At 42.8% G+C, this 17620-nt stretch overlaps 1 protein-coding gene across 1 annotated transcript; it reads right to left on the bottom strand.

The window, feature by feature from the left end:
- Positions 1-7452: 7452 nt before the first annotated feature.
- On the bottom strand, positions 7453-10181 carry LOC123189879 (phenylalanine ammonia-lyase-like). The gene is made up of 2 exons (XM_044602396.1): positions 9576-10181; positions 7453-9453 (listed from the first exon to the last, which is right to left on the bottom strand). Exons 1-2 carry the CDS (start codon positions 9968-9970, stop codon positions 7707-7709), a joined length of 2142 nt encoding a protein of 713 aa, XP_044458331.1. The 5' UTR covers positions 9971-10181; the 3' UTR covers positions 7453-7706.
- Between the last annotated feature and the right edge of the window lie 7439 nt (positions 10182-17620).

Below are 17620 nucleotides of genomic sequence, written 5' to 3'. Positions count from 1 at the left end.
CTCACTTAATTAATAAAGGAGTCAAGTTTTTTGCCTCTTCTTTCCAAAAAAAGATATTGGTAAATCACGGTTACTACAAATTCATATCATCCCGCAAAAAATTAATTGTACAGCAGATCCTAACCCCCTCATCGTCTAAAGTTTTATCTATATATATAGAAGATGGAGTCATTCTAGCAAAAAATGCTCTTTTGATCCCGAGCTGACATGCTCCCTGGTGGCCAGTAAAATCCAAAATAACAGTAAACAAATTAAAATAATTATGAGTTTTTTGTTTTTTGAGACAATTATAAGTTTTTTTGTGATAAAACATTGATGAATGTTTTAACTGGATACAATATTTTATTATGAAATGACAATTGTGGAGGGCTGAAAAAACAAGATGCTCCAAAATGCTTTCAACAATCGTCTTTTTAAAGCATTGATTTTGTCTTTTTGCCCAGACCTACACAGCTGTGATTTCATCACAAACTTTTGCACGCAGTTGAAGCATTCATGAATGTTTACCACAAAAAGTCATATAATTTTGTATCTTTTTACTGTTCATTATAGAGCATGTGAGGTCGGGTTCAAATACTACATGTTCTCACTCTAATAGATCCCCACTATGGCTCTCTATTCTAAAAAAAATCGAAGAGACATTGAAACATGTCTTTCATTTCGGGTAGATATCAGGTTATTATACCACCCTTCACATGCTCCCATGATCCAATTTTTTTTAAATCACATTCCAAAAAATTCTAAAAAAATCATGGATGTTCACAAAACATATGTCTATAACCCGTAAAAAACTCAGATCAAAATTCGGATATACATTGAGAAAAAAGACAAATCCATATGTGAATAGTGTTATTTCTCACACTACTCATTTTTTGTCTTTTTGAAACAATTTATTCTAGATTTGTCTTTTTTGTTTCTCAATGTGTCTTGTTCACATCCACACAAAAAATCAGAAATTTATGAAACATTTAAATATGACCGTTCAAAAGATGGGGCATGATGGTAGCATGTGAAGGGAGGTATCACCTGATATCTCCCCATTCATCCTCTGCATTCCTGAATGGATAGAGATCCTCTACATATTTTAGCTATAATCCTCCACCTACAAATTTTCTTGGAAGATTTAGGTGATAATTAGGAAAAGCTGACTTGTCCTAATTTTATTGGCCTAAATAACTTTTTTAGGTAATTGGCCTAAATAATTAACTTATCCTAATTAAACACTAAATTTAAGAGTTGCCCCAGCTGACCATCACGTATATCCCCCCTGACCCATCCGTGGACGTAGCATTACTCATATTTTAGCTACTGGCGCCAAAAACAATCCCCCATCCCTCTCTTCTTGATCCTTGGTCGCGATCGCGACTGCCCGAGCTTGTCCGGTAGCTCCATCGTGCTGCCCAAGCTCAATCTATAACATTCTTGTGCATCTGCTAGAGTATGACCCAAATTTAAGGAATGTTTTGCAACTCAAAACAAGACATCCATGTGTGTTAACTATAATCTATATATCCTACTCCCTCCATACCAGTGCATAAGTCATCTTACGTTGTGCATGCAACCAAGACGGAGGAAAAAATGAGAGAACTTAATGTTTATTTGCTAATTAATACCATTGCGTGTAATAAACTGACCACCGCATGCCTTGCTAGGTAGACTCAAGTTATTAAAAACATACACATCCCACGTCTTTTATTGGTTGATTCCTTTATTCATGTTAGAAAACAAGAAACAAGGTGGAAGTTAATGCACCGTGCCTAAGTGTTTTGAGATTTTTTTTATAAGATGACTTATGCACCGGTATGAAGGGAGTACATAGATAAACCTCGATACAAGTCATTAAATAGCTATTTTGTTGCATGTGCATGCATCCATGTTATCAAAATTATTGTAATTAATAAATTTAGTAGCTTGATCCATAACGTTCTTATGATATGGACATAAGAGCATATCTACAATGCAACCATAGTTTAAAAAACAGGACGACAACTGAATCGATGAGGTTGCCAGTTCAGATTTTCACCGGCCGGACCATCGGTTTAGTTGGTTCATTGGAGATGAAAAACCTAAATACTTGAGCCATTTTTTAATAATATTGCTCTCTGGTCAAATAAATACATATAAGATGTATTACCTCAATAAATCACCATATATAGCCAGCCTAATGTGTATTGCTTGAGCTCAAAGGTTTATTTTTGTCTTAAACACCATTTTCTGAATACTTTTTACTTTTTTGCTAAAAGACCAAAGCATCTTTAAAAAATAGAGAAGAGGTCGGCTGCATGTTTTTCGGTTGGATCACGGTCAAGTTTTAAAATTGGGCACACATCATCCATTAGAGCATTCTAAGTTGGTTGCAAATCTCATGTTCAAATTTTCATGTTAAGTTGTTTCTTTACCTTTTGCTTTTTTGCAGATATTTTTCATAGTTTAAATTCTAAGGAATGTTTTCTTTAACAAAAAAGGGTTTCAAAGGACCCAAATGCTATATTGATCAAAGCGAAGGTACATAGCATCTTATGGCATGACCCAAACTAGAATGAAATGACAACCAAGTCCCTGTGCTTTATGAGAAGGACCTTGAAACACGGATACATAATGCAATCAGGTCCAAAATACCCTCCTCCCAGAACTTAGTCAGCGCCTGATACGCAACCACTTGGTTCGATGAAGTCTTCACAACAGCACACCATGAACTCTACTTGAAGGATGCACTACTTCCCTTGTGTCATCGTGGTCGAGAGGAAGAAAACTGGCCGCCCTTGGCCAAGCAAATCGGCCACGTGTATGAACTGGTCAAACATCGACTGACGCAGTTGATGCATAGGATAATCCAAAGCAGACGCCGAAGATCCACTCTGTCCCCAACAACATCTTCACCACCTTGCATCTGGTTCTTCCTGCAAAAACAAGGTGAGTTGGGAAACATCTTCCTGTAGCATAGGGACCAACCAAGCCGGTGCCAGTCGCATAGATCCAGCGCAACAGAACAACAACAAGGCAAAGAGCGCTTGGATCCGACACATCTCTTCTTGCCGCCACCTGGACGGGTAGAGAAAAGTAGCGACCTCACCACCTCCACCACTTACCATAGCATCGGAGCGACCTTATTGAGGGGGACACTGTCAGATCCATCGCCGTCCTCTTCCTCCACCATGAGGGCAAGGAAGAAGACAACAACGACCACCACGCGACGCCGCTCTCAAGCTATAGGCTGGCATATCGTGCCAAACCAATACATAAAGCCTAATATGCACATGGAGGACCCCGAGCACCTCTATTTAACCATCGCCAGCCGGCAGTGCCGTCGGACGAGGCGTTGGATCGGGCCGGGCAGCCCTGGTCGACTCTCCAGAGAGGAGTAGAGGAAGATAGATGAAGGGGAGGAGAAATGATATTTACCAAGGAATGAATTTAAACTAAAAGAAATCAAAGCCCTAGTTAGTCTGAGCTTGGGCAGCACGATGGAGCTACCGGACAAGCTCAGTCTATAACATGTTTGTTAATTAGTTACTCATCATACGAACCGCATGAAATACACATGCTGCATGCTCTTACCTCCTAATTGATAGTGTGATTCGAGTAACCGTGCACTACGAGTTCTTTTTTTGCTTTTTGTTTGAGGTAACGCTGCACTGAAGTTACGAATGTGCAGACTGTACTCATGTAAATCATGTTCTTTGTCGTCGATATTGAAACATTTAAAAGAAGCAAGGCGGCTGCATGCACCATGTACAAACTACCAGAAAGGAGATCTTATATAAACCGAAAATGAGATAGATTTGTTTAGCTAAAGAAAGTGGAGTTCTGCTATGGACAACGGAGTCGTTATCTGATCACTAGGCCACTAATGACCTTTTTTGGGGTGTGAAGAACCCCACGTACTATAGTATTTTAAAGTAACCAAGCACACATGGTTAAATGGGGCTTAAACTCGATCATGGTCTCGAGTATTTTCCTATCCTTTTCCTGCTGCTTTCCTATGAATTAATTAGTCCACTTATTAGTCCTCCCACGGTCAGTCAGTCACCGAATCCCGCGACGGAAACACGCCGGTGATCGGAATCACGTGGATTTTTTGCTTCCTTTATTTATGAACTCCACTTGATCTATTGAAGCTTCGTCTCAAGATCTTGAAACCCGCTTTTGTTCCTGTCTTGGTCGTCCGTGCAATTCCATCTCCAAATGAGTAAATGACGAAGGATATTCCGGTCTGAATGTAAAGCCATTCTGATGCATACTTCCGGCCCTCCAGTGTGAAGTTTCAATCCTCAGTGCACACTTGACTTGCAGACTTGACTTGTGTTGACCAGATATTCTGGAAACTTATACGTATACTGCAAAGAGTTCAACTGTGGAGAGGCTCCGACTGCAGCATGTGCCGTCCTAATCAGTGATTTGTACTCACGGATTCGCGCGTTCCACGGCAAGCGGCATTTGGTTTTTCTCCTGAGCCTCGATTCCGGCTGTTCCACCGAGGGGAACCCGGCCGGTGTACACTGGTACTGCGTCCGGCCTGGTCATGGTCGGTCACCGCGTGCACACCGTGACCACGCATGCGACAGAAATTGCTTCCTTGACATTGCTGATGATGGTGAAGTTTACATCTCGCTGTAAGTATCCACCAGATTCGTCTGAGTGGTCAAGTGGTTGGTCGTGCGAAGTCAGGGAACGTATTTTCCATAGCCAATCGGTCAGCTCTTACAAACACGGGGCGGTCGGATGCGTGCATACATGTGGACAATCTTGTTTGAGCTTCAGTCTGCAGAAAGAGATCGTTGAGGACCTGATCCGACGACTCGCAAGGACAAGAACCCCGGCTTGTATCAGTACGATCACACTGCATGTGAATCTTGTTTGAGCTTCAGTCTATAGTAAGCTCATTATGATCACACTGCACGTGAATCTCTCCAGGTGAAAATGCATGTGGACACTCGAGTTGTGCAAGCAGTTTCTCCCGAACGAGTGAAGAAGTTTAGATTAATTCAGATGTAATCTACATCCGTGCAAGTCCAGGCTGAATAAAGTTCACTCTGTAATATCGCGGTTTTAGTGAAGTTAGTTAAACTGGCTGTTTGCCTGAAGCGAAAAACATGCAAATTCCTCAAAATTATTGTAGCTAGATGTTTTCAGTGATCTTCAGTTATAAACTACTACTCCCTCTGTTCACTTTTATGAGACCTTGAAGACATTTCAGGCAGTGTACAAAACAGTCTATTTTGGTTGTCTGAAATGACTTACAAAACTGAACGGAGGTAGTATATTTTTTGAAACCATTTGGTTGTTGTCTTAAATTAAGTTGAACATCAACGCCCATGCTAATCACTAATCAGGGAATATCCACAATTTTCTTCCTGAAACATTCTCGCACCATGGGTGCTAGACCGGCAATTGCCTAATTTTGACCTCATCTTTGTTGATGCTAGACTTGTTCTGCGAGGATGTTAATATTCGACTTGACCTATAGTTGCCAACAACTCCGCCACCAAATCTTCAGCGTTCAAGTTGTTGACCATTGACTTTCTAACATTGGTCAAAATTCAGATTTCCAGAACAAGTGCATTTTTTCCCTTGAACGAACAACTGCATGTGTTGAGTGTGCTTAAGAATCCTACCAACTACAATGGCACCCCTAACATAACCCAAAAATATTACTCCCTCAGTTTCTCCTCAAATCTTAATCATACTATATGAGAGGGCTCTTTGCCACATGAGGGCGGGGTTTCAGCAAGGCATGTATGGCACTTCATCTTGTCAGCTTCTTTTGAGTGCCCTTTAAATTACATGGGAACCTGATATTTGGTTTAGTGAACATTTTCATTGACGAAAGAAACTATCTGTGTTTGGCCGCCAACAAAGAAATGACAATCTTCTATCTAAAATATGTTCATAGCACCAAGTTAGGAGAACATCATATTATGTGCTTTTGTTACATTTCAGACTGAAGTTGGTAAATAGAACACCTAATAGGAACAAGTGGGTACAAGACTGAGAATTCAGAGAAGCCATCACATTTTGCCGACGAAAGCGGAACTAGCCACTACGGAGATGACGAGTGACTATGTTACTACATAGGAACTATTTTAACTTCTTTTTTTACAACCAATGAGTAGTTTACCAAGAGGTTGGGTTACAATCGAGCAAACAAACTTGCTGAAGAGTATTCGGAACCCTGCCTATCAGCGTCAGATTGCCATTTCTCCTTGCTTCAGCTGACAGTTCGTGAGCCAAATTATTACAATTCCTCCCCACGATGTTGATCTCACATGAGAAGTGCAGAAGCTTCGTTTTTATGTCAACCAGCAAGGAGAAACAATTGGATCGGTTCGTGGAGCCTGCCTGGAGCTCATTCCCCATTGACATGCTGTCAGTGTCCACCACCACTGGGTCCTTATACAATTTTCCTGCTCCAGAACTCCAACCATTCTAACTTTCTGATCGTGGTCTATGTTGGTTTATCATGTCCACACACTATATGACATGACAACAATAGATTCTTTACGGTCATGAAAACACAATAGATTCTTTGCACTATTTGAAGTTGCCTCAAGAGCCACCAGACCATTGATTTAGAAAAAGGGACACGTATATTTATCATGAATATTTACCAGGCATTGTACCATTTTAACTTAAAATGTTAGAAGTTCTACTGGCTACCTACCACCACCAAAGCATGCAATTGCATTTTTTGCAACAAACTAGCAGCTTTGTAGGAAGATTGCAAAACACCGACTTATAAGGAAATACAATTTTTTTTAGATTGAAGAAGGAAAAACAATGAAAAAAAATACGGTTTGAAGATGACTACTTGACTGATTTCTGCTTCTCCTACTGAATTCGAGATTAGGACACAGCTGGTTGACATCTTCATTTGATCCAACAATGACGCGTTAGTTGGCAGGGTACGGTGGCCGGTGCAAAGGGACATACATTCACGTCTCCTATATGGTCAATGTACGCATAGAGCTGTTGATGCGTGTAGATTAAAGAACACCAAAGGGAGTAGAATATAAATACGTGTCACATGCCTGAGCAACCTTATAATCTTCATATATATTTCCTGCCTACGTATGGCTAGAACTAAAAAATAGTGCAATGTGCAGAAGCACAGAGAAACTTCATGTGTATGTACCTTGTGTTATGGGCTGAGATCATTAGTGAATTAATAATAATGGATTCACAGGTATGCGGAGGTACGGTAGTTGAATAACACCAAGTTAAACATGTGCCTCCATAGAAATCCAAACTGAAACTAGTAAGCAGAATACAGAAACTGCAAAAACTAAATGGGAGATTGTGAATTCAGAGAAGCCCTCACCCCCGTTCATAGAATTCAGAGAACTTAATACTGATCGGTGACCACCTAAGCACGAGTTTTACTTTCCGAATCGCCGTACACACACCATAAGAAATTCCAATAGTTGGTTCTCGGACTATTGCCACGAGGGCTGGTTGATCTCAAAAAATGGAGCCAGTAGATTTATCATGTAAATTTAACACACACTAACTTTTTAACTTACGTACACCATAAAAGTTCTACTGGCTACCCAACACTACCAAGTCATGCAATTGCATGGCAACACATTGGCAGCTCTAGAAGAACATTGTAAACATCAACTTTTCGAATATACAATGAAAAAACAGTATTATCATAAGAGCCTTCAGAAATCTGAAGCACACTACTCTTCACTTTCTCGATCCTCTATTTAGCAGAGAGGCAGGGGCTCGCCGTTCCACTCCTTGAGGCACTCAAGCAGCGCATCGATGTGCTTGCCCTGGTTCATGGCAACGAACACCTTGTCCACCTCTTCGCCAGGAGACCGCGTCTTCTCTCCGGTCAAGTACTCCGTTCCAAGCTCCTTGCGCACGAATCGGTAGAGTGGGTACGACCGACATTCGTCAATACGGTTTTGTTGTGCGGCAGTGCCATTCTCCACGGCGCTCCTGGCAGCCTCGACCTCCTTCGGCAGCACTGCCCGAAGCTCCTGCTCGAATGTGGCAAGCTTCGCGAACACTGACGTCTCCACGTCACGCTCGGCCTCACCATTTGCCAAGGCATGCTCCACAAGAACTGCACGCATCTTCTGCATGAGTGGGTAGTTGGCGCTACAAGGATCGTCTGCGTACGCAAACACCGCCTCACGGTCGATTGTGAGCAGAAGGTCCTTCTCGCAGAAGCGCGCATTGTGGAGATGGCCATTGGTATCGGTGCTCAGTGTCTTCCTAGCCACAGTCTTCACACAACTCTTGACAGCATTCTTGACATTCTCCTCAAGGTGGCGGAGGTCGATAGCCTGGCACAACGCGACCAAGAACGTTGAGGACATGAGCTTGAGTATGTCAATGGCTTCGGCGGTCTTCCTTGAGGAGATGAGACCAAGAGAGTTGACATCTTGGTTGTGCTGCTCCGCACTCTGGACATGGTTGGTCACAGGGTTGCCCAAGAACTGAAGCTCGGAGCAGTAGGAGGCCATGGCAATCTCGGCACCCTTGAAGCCATAGTCCAAGCTTGGGTTGCGCCCACCGGAGAGGTTTGAAGGAAGGCCGTTGTTGTAGAAGTCATTCACCAACTCTGAGAACTGGGCAAACATGAGCTTGCCAATCGCAGCAATGGCAAGCCTGGTGTTGTCCATGGACACACCGATGGGCGTGCCTTGGAAGTTTCCACCATGGATAGCTTTGCCACGGGAGACATCGATGAGTGGGTTGTCGTTGACGGAGTTGATCTCCCGCTCTATCGACTTGGTGGCAGCACGGATGACCTCAATTTGAGGGCCAAGCCACTGTGGCGATGTGCGGAGTGCATACCTATCTTGCTTTGGCTTCATCAATGGGTCAAGCTCACCGAGCTTCTTCGCGAGCATCATGTAGGAGCTCCCTTCAAGGATATGCTCCATGATGGCAGCAGCCTCGATCTGCCCGGGGTGGTGCTTCAATTTGTGGGTCAAGTGGTCGGTGTACTCTGGTTTGCCGTTCATCACCTCGCAGAAGACGGCTGACAGGACCTCGGCAAGGAGGCTAAGGATGTTAGCCTCGAAAAGCACCATGGATGCAAGCCCTGAGCCCACTGCCGTGCCATTCACCATGGCTAGGCCTTCCTTTGGCTGCAGCTCAAAGAAGCCATGCTGGATGCCGGCGATCTTAAATGCCTCAGCGGCATTAACCTTCGTGCCATCTGGAGCGGTCGCCATGGAGTTTGGGCGGCCGGTGACGAGGCCCGCTATGTATGAAAGCGGGACGAGGTCACCGGATGCGGTGATCGTGCCCCGAAGCGGGAGGCATGGTGTCACGTTGGCGTTGAGAAGCGTGGCGACCGTCTCCAGGATCTCGAAGCGGATGCCAGAATATCCCTGGAGTAAGGTATTGACTCGGACGAGCATCGCCGCCCTCGTCGCCGCGGCAGGCAGGACGTGGCCGTCGGTGCCGGTGCCGAAGGCTCCCGCGTTAAGGAATCTGAACACACAAGCAATCACGAAAAAATAAGGCTTCCATAACTCAATTCATAGTCTGGTACTCACATAACTAACAGAAATGCTTAACAAGAGGAAGAACTGGTTTTGCGGTTTAATTCGTACCGGATGAGCTCTCTCTGGAGAGCGCCGCCCTCCTTGGTCCTCCGATGAGAGGTGGCGCCGAAGCCGGTGGTGACACCGTAGCTGTCGGTGCCGTTCATCATGCTGTTCATGACCCAGTCGCTGCTCTCCTTGACGCGGCCCCGGGCGGACTCGTCGAGCTCCACCCTGGTGTCGCTGCCGGCAGCCACCGCGGCGACCATGGCGATGGTCAGGCTGGCGCCCTCCATGGTCACCGCAGGCCGTCGGTACTCCTCTACCATCCGCTTCACGGCATCCAAATGGCTACCCGAGAGCTCCTCCGCCGCCTTCCCCCAGTTCAGTGGGTCGGCCCGCGCCGGCTGTGCCACGCACAAGCCATCGCCGTTGGCGGCAACGTGTGCATTCTCGCACTCCATCGAAAGATGCAGAGAAGTACTGAAGCAAGCGAGCTAGCTGGACGCCGGCAGGTGTATGTGTATCTTGATTCTGAAAGTAAGCTAGCTAGACGCCGGCAGGTGTATGTGTATCTTGGTTCTGAAAGTAAGCTAGCTAGACGCCGGCAGATGTATGTGCTGAAGAGGAGCTGTAGCTGCAGATGAAGCTGAGGCTCTTCTTGGAGGGGAATGGAGGGAGAAGACGGGTTAAATAGGCAGCTGAGGAGGTAGGTATGACTTATGAGAGTGGGTTGGTGAAGAATTTAATGCTGCCACCTCCATCTGTAAGCTACCGTCCGTGAAAAATTTCCAGTAAGTGTAGCATTATCGAACTGGACGGCGGGGTTGACCACTGGATTGGTAGGTGAGGGGAACGCACGGAGCGGGTGGTGGCTTTGTGGCAGCCGAACTGGGTCGAGTCGACGTGGGCAAAGCAGGAACTGGGTCGAGTCGTGCGAGGGGGACGGCGGTTGGTGGCGCAGGGAGGCTTATCCGGCATGGTGGCACGAGGGGGAAGAAAGCACGCCGGGCCTTTTCGTTTCGTGTGGGGCGCTGCTGACTTCCTCATCCTCCATTTCCAGGTCGAGCGCCAGGTGCTCGGCGGCTTGCGCAGGCAGATGCGCTGCTGCTGTGTTTCTTCAGTTGATCTTCATTCCGAGTTATCTAAGATGCACTGCTGTGTGTTCCTTCAATCTTTGGCTGGGGTGAAGTGTTTGAGTAATTTGATGTCGGGAGAGTAAGGACATTTTTCTGAGTGAGGCGTTTTGGCTTCAAGGAGTATCTGCACCAGCGCTAAATAAAAAAATTAAAACAAATATTAATTTTAAAAAAAATCTAATTTTTTTGGCATGGTAGATAATTTGGTACGTGATGTTCGGTCCAAATTTCAAATCATTTGGACATCTGAGTAGCTCTTAGCAAAAAAGACAAATTTGGGGTATGTTAAACAGTGTATTGTTCATATACTATTCTGACCCAATTGGTTTTTTGCTGAGAGCTACTCAAATGTCCAAATGCTCAGAAATTTGGAGCGCATCTCACACACCAAATTATCTACCATGCACAAACAATTTGGATTTTTTTGATTTTTTTTTAATTTTTCGTGAATTATTTCTTGCCCAGGTGCAGATGAGCCCGGGCTCAAGATTGAATATTCGCATTTTTATCTCTCTATATAGAATGTATGTAGAAGATGGAGTCATTCTAGCAAAAAGTGCACTTTTGATTCCGAGCTCACGTGCTCCCTAGTTAACATTAAATAAATTAAAATAATTTTGAGTTTTTTTATAAACATTGATGAATGTTTTAACTGGGTTAATTTTTTGTTGCGATGAAATGACAATCGTGAAGGGCTGAAAAAATATCGATCCTTCAAAATGCTCCCAATAATATTCTTTTTAAAGCATTGATTTTGCCTTTTTTGCTCAGACCTGCACGGTTACGATTTCCTCACAAAATTTGGCACGCAGTTGAAGTGTTCATCAATGTTTGCCACAAAAAAGTCAGACCTTTTTATTTTATTTTTACTTATTTTTTATTGCTCTATTGATATAGAGCATCTGAGCTCGGGTTCAAATACTACATGTTCTCATTCTAGTAGATCCTCACTATGGCTCTCTATTATAAAAAGTTCAAAGAGACACCGAAACATGTCTTTCATTTCGGGTAGATATCAGGTGATACCGCCCTTCACATGCTCCCATGATCCAATTTTTAAAAATCACATTAAAATGTTTCGGAAAATTCTAAATTTGTTTGTGGATGTTCAGATCAAAATTCGAAATATACATTGAGAAATAAAAAAGACAAATCCATATGTGAATAGTGTTATTTCTGACACTAATCATGTTTTGTCTTCTTTTGAATCAATTTATTCTAGATTTATCTTTTTTATTTCTCAATGTGTGTTTCGAATTTTGATCTGGATTTGTAGCGTCAGTAGTCACATGTCTTGTTCACATCCACACACAAAATTTGGATTTTTTTTGAAACAATTAAATATGACTTTTCGAAAGTTGGAGCATGGTAACATGTGAAGGGTGGTATCACCTGATATTCTCTCCTTTCATTCTCTGCATTTCTGAATGGATAGAGATCCTCTATATATTTTAGCTGTAATGCTCCACCTACAATGTTTATCAGAAGATTTAAGTGATAATTAGGAGAAAAAACTGACCTGTCCTGGTTTTATTTGCCTAAATAACCTTTTTGGGAAGTTGACCTAAATAAATAACTAGCTTCTCCTAAGAAAACGCTAAATTTAAGTGCTCGCCCAGCCAACCATTCATGGACATAGCATTACTCATATTTTAGCTGCTGGCGCCAAAAACAGTCCCCCATATCTTTCTACTTGCACATTGGTCACAATCGCGGACGCCCGTGCTTGTCCGGTAGCTCCATCATGATGCCCAAGCATAGTCCATAACATTCTTGTGCATCTACTATAGTATGACCCAAACTTGAGGAATGTTTTGCAACTGATAACTAGACATCTATGTGTGTTAACTATAATCCATATATCCTACATAGATAAACCTTGATACAAGTCATTAAACAGCTATTTGGGTGCATGTGCATGCTTCCATGTTATCAAAATTATTGTAACTAATAAACATACAAGCTTGGTCCATAACGTTCTTATGATGTGAACATGAGAGCATGTCTACCATGCAACCATAGTTTCAGAAACGGGACCGACAACTGAATCGATGAGGTTGTCAGTTCAGATTTTCACCCGTTGGACCATCAATTTAGCTGGTTCATCGAAGATGAAAAACCTAAATATTTAAGCCATTTTTTAATAATATTGCTCTCTGATTGTTGACATCAGATTTTGGCACGGCCAAGAACTTAATTAAGATGGTCTCAATTGGAGAAGTGCTCAAAGTGAGAAAGTTCCGTATCGTCAAAAAGTAGAAATTTTGATATTTGGGCCATAGCCATCCGGTCTCATCTCTAAGGCCGAAGTTGTGTTTGAAGTACTCAGATTTTGTATTCAGAACACTATTCGGCTGATTACACCCCCAAGATGGCCTCATATGAGAAAAGTGTCTACACAGATTGTCTTCGTCTCGTCGAAACGATCGATTTTGATATACAAAACATCTAAATCAGAGTTCGTATGTAAAAGTTAGAGCCTAAATGGTGTGCTGCATAAGTTTGCCCCGGAAGTTCCGGGCAAAACTTCCGAGGAGGTTCCGGGCTAAACAGAAACTTTGCACACGGTGCGCCCCGAAAACTGGAATTTCAATATTATTTACAGATTTGCGGGCCCGAATCCAACCTCAAGATTACCTCGGATGAAAAGGTGATTAACTGAAGAGTTTTTCTCCATTGCAAAATCTACAACTTTGCTTTTGGGACCATCAAAACGATCCGAAGCCATATGCAACCTGCAGGAGCTGTGCAAGAGGGCTACTTGATGTAATTTTAGCCCGGAAGTTCCGGCCCTCGTAGTCCGAGTTAGGTTATCTTTTGATGATTTGGACGTGATTTGAGTCATTTTCTTGTACGGGAAGTCCAGCCGCCTCATATATATGTAAGGGGTGATGGCCGATTAAACAACACACAATCGACAAATCAATCTATCATCTTTTACCTTTACTTTTATCTTCTCTCTTATTCTTCTTCTTCCTCGTTCTTCGTTCGTTCTTCTTCATTGCAAGGCGGCGAACCTCGAGGCCCTAGGGGCGATCAGGTCGACCTAGGGCAGCCCATGGCTGTTGCGCACCCTGACGGGGTCTTTCCCGGGTGTGTGGGGTTTCGTGTCCTCAAAAGCACCCGCCGGATTGCTTGCGTACCGCGCTTCCGGGCGGATCTCCTTCGACGTGACCTGCGGTGCACCACCCTCGGTGTTGGAGGTACACGGTGACGTGTTCATGTGCGAACACACTTTTTGGCGACTCCGCTGTGGACGAAGCTTTGAACGGTCTCCAGCCCGTTTTTGCTACGAAGAGATCGTCATCTAGGGTTTGCAATCTACAAAGATAATATGAATACCCAATTCACATATGTAGATGCAAATATTGCATATGTTGTTGCTAGATCATCTAATGAGCATAATGTATCGGCTAGCCCTAGCTTTGTCAATCATGCATCTAATTATGTTCATGAGCCGATACAACAAAATCTTCTTGCTTCTACCTCATATAATTTTAGCAAGATGCAACATATGCATTCCAACTCCCATGCATCGACAACCCCACAAATTCATATGCTGATGAACAACATGATGAGTTTGGTTAATCAAGTTGAAACACTCCATGTAGGAACTTTCAATGGCATGCAACATAGTGTTTCATCTTTTTATTCATCGGCAACTAATTTGCAACATGTTAATCCAAACATGCCGGTGGATATGGGAATTGGCCATGCTACCACTAGTTATTCGGCCAATTACCCTCAAACATCATATGCTACACCCAATGCTACTAATTTTTCGGCACCATATGCAACTATAGGTATTCATAATTCGGCTTCGCACCTTCACGCTAATAGCCGAATAAGTGAAAGTTCTATACGATCACATGTGTCTTCACCTAGCATCGTAGCATACAATGTTTTCCCTGCACAATTACAGAATTTCGGTGACATCTCATTACCGAAAGAGTCTCTAAGTATTGGGGGTAATCCGATGAAGATTGGGCTGAAATTGGAATAAAAAGCTTAAAGATAGCCTAGCTGCAATGTTTGCTGAATTTAGACAAGAACAAGCAACCTTGCGAATCAAAGAAAGAAAGAGTGGTGATTCGGATAACAAAGTTAATTCGGTTATTGAAAAGACCGAATCAAATATTGCGTATGCCGAATCTGTTCTAGAAAAAGAGGATGACAAGGTGTTGAAGAGCTATTCGAAAGAGGAATAAGATATCGTTCAAGTAACACAACCATCATGCTCCCCCAACGTATTTGAAAAGGTATGTCAAGCAAGTGATTTACCTATCTTACGACTTGGTCGCAAATTTATTGTTGCTGCTTCTATAATAAAAATGCTCATAAGTAATTTTGAAAGACCAATGGTGAGGGGTAATTTACTTGATAGCAATAAAAGTGTTACAAAGCATATCGGTCAATACATTGTACCATTCAAAGTGACCGATAGTGTCTTATTATTGAAGCCAAAACTTTTCTCATTGCTTTATTTAAAGTTCATATATAATTGGGTAGATTTGTTTGCTTCATACTTGGCTTACGCATGGTCTCGATTGAGACATGTATGTTCTAACTGCTTTGATTTTAGAAGTTTAAAGCCAATGTTAAATTCTTTTGAGAAGTCCGATGCTAATATTATATCTTATCCAAAGACATCGGAGATAGAGTGCAAAACACAATGCATAGCCGAATGGGGAGATTCTAAATCTGAACCATTCATTTGCTTACCTCCAAAGCCGTTCGCACATCAAGATCGGCTAGAAAACAAAAGGTATACCTTCTATTCAAACATGTGTGATCAAATCTTTAATTTGTTGTTAAAAAATAATTACATTACAATTCTTGTTCACCGTGCCAAGCCATCTATCCAAGGACGAATGTATTGTAAGTTGCATGATTCTTTCAAGCATAGTATTAAGGATTGCAACATGCTTCGTCAAATAGTTAAATCGGCCATTGATAAAGGACGATTGAAATTTGTTGAGACGCCAAGAGATGACGAGTCTATTCCAATTGGTCCCGGTGGCAAAAGGTTTTTGCATCGGCTGCTTCAAGCCGATCCATTTAAAGAGAAGGTAAAAACTATAGGTGATGGGATCAAGCTTTCAAGTAATCAAGTTGTTGAAGATCACAATGAACATAATCTTGAGGGTGAGAAAATTCAATCGAAGCTACAATGAAGACGCCAAGGACTGGGGGTCAACAAGAAAATCCAAAGATCGATGCAAGTCAAGACAAAGGAGATAAAGGCCGCAATAAGCACAAGTGCAAGAAGTCCAAAGTCACTTTTGCACAATTATTAGATAAATACCAAAAGAAGAGTGAAGAGAAAAGTGATTGTCGGTTAACTAATGGAAAAGCATCAAGATCACCCCCTAGGCGCAAACCCGAGGATCGGTATTGGCAAAATGAGAATCTAATGCGGTATATTCATATCCATATTTTGTGCCGCCAATGCCAATGCCATGGATACCTTGCTATGATCATGTAAATCCATATCCATCATGGGACAGGTATGATACAAGGGCGCATTCTTCATCTTATTTTAGACCATCTTACAAACATTATGCAGCTCCAAAAAGATCAACATTTGAACAATCACATGTCAAAGACCGTTTCAATCATAAGGAATTGGTCCGGAGCACAAGGAAGAATAAGGAGGTGGTTGAGCAAGTCTACCGCGTCAAAAGAGATGGTCGTAAGAGTGTGATACGTCTCCAACGTATCTATAATTTTTATTGTTCCATGCTATATTATATTCTGTTTTGGACATTATTGGGCTTTATTATACACTTTTATATTATTTTTGGGACTAACCTATTAACCGGAGGCCCAACCTAGAATTGCTATTTTTTGCCTATTTTAGGGTTTCGCAGAAAAAGAATATCAAACGGAGTCCAAACGGAATGAAACATTCGGGAACGTGATTTTCGGTACGAACATGATCCAGAGGACTTGGACCCTACGTCAAGCAATCAACGAGGAAGGCACAAGGTAGGGGGCGCGCCTACCCCCCCAGGCGCGCCCTCCACCCTCATGGGCCCCCTGTTGCTCCACCGACATACTCCTTCCTCCTATATATACCTACGTACCCCCAGACTACCAGATACGGAGCCAAAACCCTAATTACACCACCGTAACTTCTGTATCCACGAGATCCCATCTTGGGGCCTTTTCCGGAGCTCCGTCGGATGGGGCATCGATCACGGAGGGCTTCTACATCAACACCATATCCCCTCCGATGAAGTGCGAGTAGTTTACTTCAGACCTACGGGTCCATAGTTATTAGCTAGATGGCTTCTTCTCTCCTTTTGGATCTCAATACAAAGTTCTCCCCCTCTCTTGTGGAGATCTATTTGATGTAATCTTCTTTTGCGATGTGTTTGTTGAGACCGATGAATTGTGGGTTTATGATCAAGTTTATCTATGAACAATATTTGAATCTTCTCTGAATTCTTTTATGTATGATTGGTTATCTTTGCAAGTCTCTTCGAATTATCAATTTGGTTTGGCCTACTAGATTGATCTTTCTTGCAATGGGAGAAGTGCTTACCTTTGGGTTCAATCTTGCGGTTTCCTTTCCCAATGACAGTAGGGGAAGCAAGGCATGTATTGTATTGTTGCCATCGAGGATAAGAAGATGGGGTTTATATCATATTGCATGAGTTTATCCCTCTACATCATGTCATCTTGCTTAAAGTGTTACTCTGTTCTCTTGAACTTAATACTCTAGATGCATGCTGGATAGCGGTCGATGTGTGGAGTAATAGTAGTAGATGCAGGAAGGAGTCGGTCTACTTGTCTTGGACGTGATGCCTATATACATGATCATACCTAGATATTCTCATAACTATGCTCAATTCTGTCAATTGCTCAACAGTAATTTGTTCACCCACCGTAAATACTTATGATCTTGAGAGAAGCCACTAGTGAAACCTATGGCCCCCGGGTCTATCTTCCATCATATTAATCTTCCAATAC

The sequence above is a fragment of the Triticum aestivum genome, chromosome 2A (genome assembly GCF_018294505.1).
Source record: "Triticum aestivum cultivar Chinese Spring chromosome 2A, IWGSC CS RefSeq v2.1, whole genome shotgun sequence".
NCBI classification, from domain to species: Eukaryota; Viridiplantae; Streptophyta; class Magnoliopsida; order Poales; family Poaceae; genus Triticum; species Triticum aestivum.
Note: the sequence above shows the minus strand (reverse complement) of the source record. Positions and strands in the feature narration are given on the sequence as shown.